At 38.9% G+C, this 3,509-nt stretch overlaps 1 protein-coding gene across 2 annotated transcripts in view; it reads right to left on the bottom strand.

Moving 5' to 3' along the window:
- LOC110457429 (fibrillin-2-like) overlaps positions 1-3,509 on the bottom strand; it is a 117,755-nt gene that overhangs the window by 16,874 nt on the left and 97,372 nt on the right. For both annotated transcript variants that reach the window (XM_021508712.1, XM_021508713.1), the window contains 2 exons: positions 1,662-1,787; positions 399-629 (listed from right to left, as the gene is read on the bottom strand). In XM_021508712.1, the coding sequence (XP_021364387.1) occupies positions 399-629; positions 1,662-1,787 (357 nt within the window). The remainder of the gene's footprint in view (positions 1-398; positions 630-1,661; positions 1,788-3,509) is intronic.

Here is a 3,509-nt window from a genome sequence, read left to right as displayed (position 1 = left end):
AATCCGTGTGCACGGTTTGTCAATCCGTGTGCACGGTTTGTCAATCCGTGTGCACGGTTTGGTAATCCGTGCGCACGGTTTAATAATCCGTGTGCACGGTTTGGTAATCCGTGCGCACGGTTTAGTAATCCGTGCGCACGGTTTGTCAATCCGTATGCACGGTTTGGTAATCCGTGCGCACGGTTTAGTAAATGTTTTACCATGTCCCTTCGGGGGCTCCGTACGTACCGCATGATAGCTTTTTTTTTTTTTTTTATTAACATCTGATTTTAATGAGATTGTGTTAACTCATACACTTGTGTAAAATTTTCATACAAATCAGATACAAATTACATACCATTTGGTAATATAATGTGTTGAGTGCAGATGCTATAAAGCCACAGAGGGGCTTCACTAACCTGTCACGACAACATAGAAGCTACACCCAACATCTCCCGCCTCTGTGTTGTAGCTGTTGACCTGGATGCTACTGTTGCCTACTGGGAAGAGAACGCCCTGATTTTCCGCCACCCATGCAGGTTCAATGCGCCACTGTCCGCTATACACAAGCGAAGGGAGAGCCACCTGAACCAAGGGGACACCATCCGGGACCTCGACACGGATTTCATCTGGACATGTGGGTGTTAGTGCTGGTAAAAACCAATGATTACATTTATAATGTCATACAGTGTTAACAAGTAGGGATATCGTCATCTGAAGACAGATATCATATAGTGTTGCGGATCTGAGCGGGTATATTTTCGGATACTTTGAAGGTAAATTCGTGTTTGACCATTAACACATAAGAAGAGTGGAAATATATATCAACTACACAAATTTCTATAAAATAACTATGATTTATAAAATCTTCATATAAAATTGTAACTATGTAAATCGACCACCACAGTGTTACAATAAAAAGTAAGATACAAATGATACAACATATCGCTTACCCATAAGATAAGCACTCTCATACGGCTAAATTTAAGAAAGATATAAAACCCACCTTTTACGACTGAAGTTTTGGCTCTTCAGGGCAGACGTCATGCACACACCGTCCTATGTATCTACACTGTATACTATACACATATGATTCACCTAAACCTTGGTAATAGATACAGTATACCAAAAATTAATTATACTGCATCATACAGCTGTTTCTCCTTCTAGGACTCGTCCGTGAGGTATGAACATGGACCTTATTTGGTGTCATATGTTTAAACGCATCTCGGAACAGCCTGTGTTTTGACGTATAGTTTGCCTACTGCATGATTCCTTTAACAGGAAACCAACCATATCATCTTGGTTCGGATTGGTTGTGGTGACAGTTTCCCGAGAAACCAGAAATGTAACTTGCAGGGACAAAATATAGGGAATTCTAAATTCTACTGCACTCGAGGGTTAGTTCGTCCGCACAACTTCTCAGCAATCGACACATTCTACTATTTGTTTAAATAAAGAAAACACTTCTTATGCAAAGTATTGACTTTAATTCGTTAGTTCCATTGAGACTGAACATATGATTCTGACTTGGAGTACAAAGATTTCTCCGCGTTCTTCGTATAATTAATGTCCTTACGTCGCAACTATCAATTTTTATAAATGTTTCCACACGCACCTGTTAATAAATGTCCTTTAGCCCCAATTCGCAAGGATACCGGTCATGAACAGAGCCTACTTACCTATACATGTATGTCCGTCGGTTGTTAGTCGTGTACCCGGCTTTGAGCACCCGCAGATGTAGGCTCCCCATGTGTTCTCACATTGATCTTCACACTCGTGGTCTCCAATGTAACACTCGTTGATATCTGATGTCAACAAATACACAAGTATACAGAGTTACGAATCAATAAGTGGACTTAACACTATCTCTCATATATAGAAACTAGTCATAAGATGTTCATTGTACATAAGGAGGCAGGACCCAAATCGGATCACTTAAATATTTTTTAAGTTCAAGTAGCATCAGAAGACAAGTGGCATCAGAAGACAAGTAGCATCAGAAGACAAGTGCATCAGAAGACAAGTAGCATCAGAAGGCAAGTAGCATCAGAAGACAAGTGGCATCATAAGACAAGTAGCATCAGAAGACAAGTAGCATCAGAAGACAAGTAGCATCAGAAGACAAAGAAGACAAGTGGCATCAGAAGACAAAGAAGACAAGTAGCTTCAGAAGACAAGTAGCATCAGAAGACAAGCAGCATCAGAAGACAAATAGCATCAGAAGACAAGTGGCATCAGAAGACAAGTAGCATCAGAAGACAAGTGTCATTAGAAGACAAATAGCATCAGAAGACAAGTAGCATCAGAAGACAAGTGGCATCAGAAGACAAGTAGCATCAGAAGACGTATTTTAACCTAAAATCTAGATTTGTGTTTACGTTGTTAAAAATGGCGTGTACGACGACTATGCATTTTATTTCGGACTGTTGGAATAATTCAGAGTATGGAAATACTTTTTTTCATTCATATTCCAAAGACCATCATAAAATAATAAAATGGTGACCGAGAAATATTCATTTGAAGCGCAAAATATTGCAAAATTGAAGCCGTGATCCGTTTTGGGTACTGACATTGCAAAATAAAATAAACAAGAGTACCGCGAGCCGGAACAAAATACGCCCGTCGAATGCCATATTGAGTTATATTCTTTCATACATTGAAATAAGATCTGCATCATTCTAAGAGTGGTTAGCTGATATGCTATAAAAAATGTAGGAGAAAAACTTCGGACAAAATTCAAATACTGAAATGAACAAAGTGCAATAACTTTTGAAAAAAAAGTGGAATCGAAATTCTTTTAAGGAAGACACAACTTCATAACATGGTTATAATGTATACAAAGTTTCAAATAGATCGGTTGAAAAATGTAGGAGGAGATTGCCGGACAAACAAAGTTTACGCCAGACGGACGGACGGACGGACGGACGGAGAACGCCATACTATAATACTACCGTCAATTTTGACGGTCGTATAAAAATGAAAGCATAAAGGTGACGTCAGAATGTTCTTTAAATATCTCAAGTGAGCCCCGGTTGTGTATTTCGTTGGTAAGAACACCCATCGGTATTCTTCTTTTGATTCAACGAATGGAGAAAACGATAGCATGGTGACTGTCACCTTAGGCCCAGTGTTAACGATGATCAAGTCTATAAGACGATAGAACTGACAATCGTCATGACATGAGGCAGCACATTAAACACAATAATGGAGATTTTATATGATACATCCTTGGTCTACGTTAGTATCATGTGTAGGAGGCAAATAAACATATGTTTTGTTCAACATTTTAATCAAATACAGGAGAGAAAACGTAAACATTAACAGATTTCCCTGGTCAACGTTTACATAAAATAAAACAAGGGTAAAGAATTAAAAGTCATGTTTGTTTGGAGACAATATGTCCGAGGCACATAAACAATGTTTGGAACAGGTAAATAGGTATGGTACCTGTGCAGTATTTAGAACAGGTAAATAGGTACGGTACCTGTGCTGTATTTAGAACAGGTAAATAGGTACGGTACCTGTGC

The sequence above is a fragment of the Mizuhopecten yessoensis genome, unplaced genomic scaffold, assembly GCF_002113885.1.
Source record: "Mizuhopecten yessoensis strain PY_sf001 unplaced genomic scaffold, ASM211388v2 scaffold9133, whole genome shotgun sequence".
NCBI classification, from domain to species: domain Eukaryota; kingdom Metazoa; phylum Mollusca; class Bivalvia; order Pectinida; family Pectinidae; genus Mizuhopecten; species Mizuhopecten yessoensis.
The sequence above is the reverse complement of the archived record's forward strand: the minus strand, read 5'-3'. Positions and strand labels throughout refer to the sequence as shown.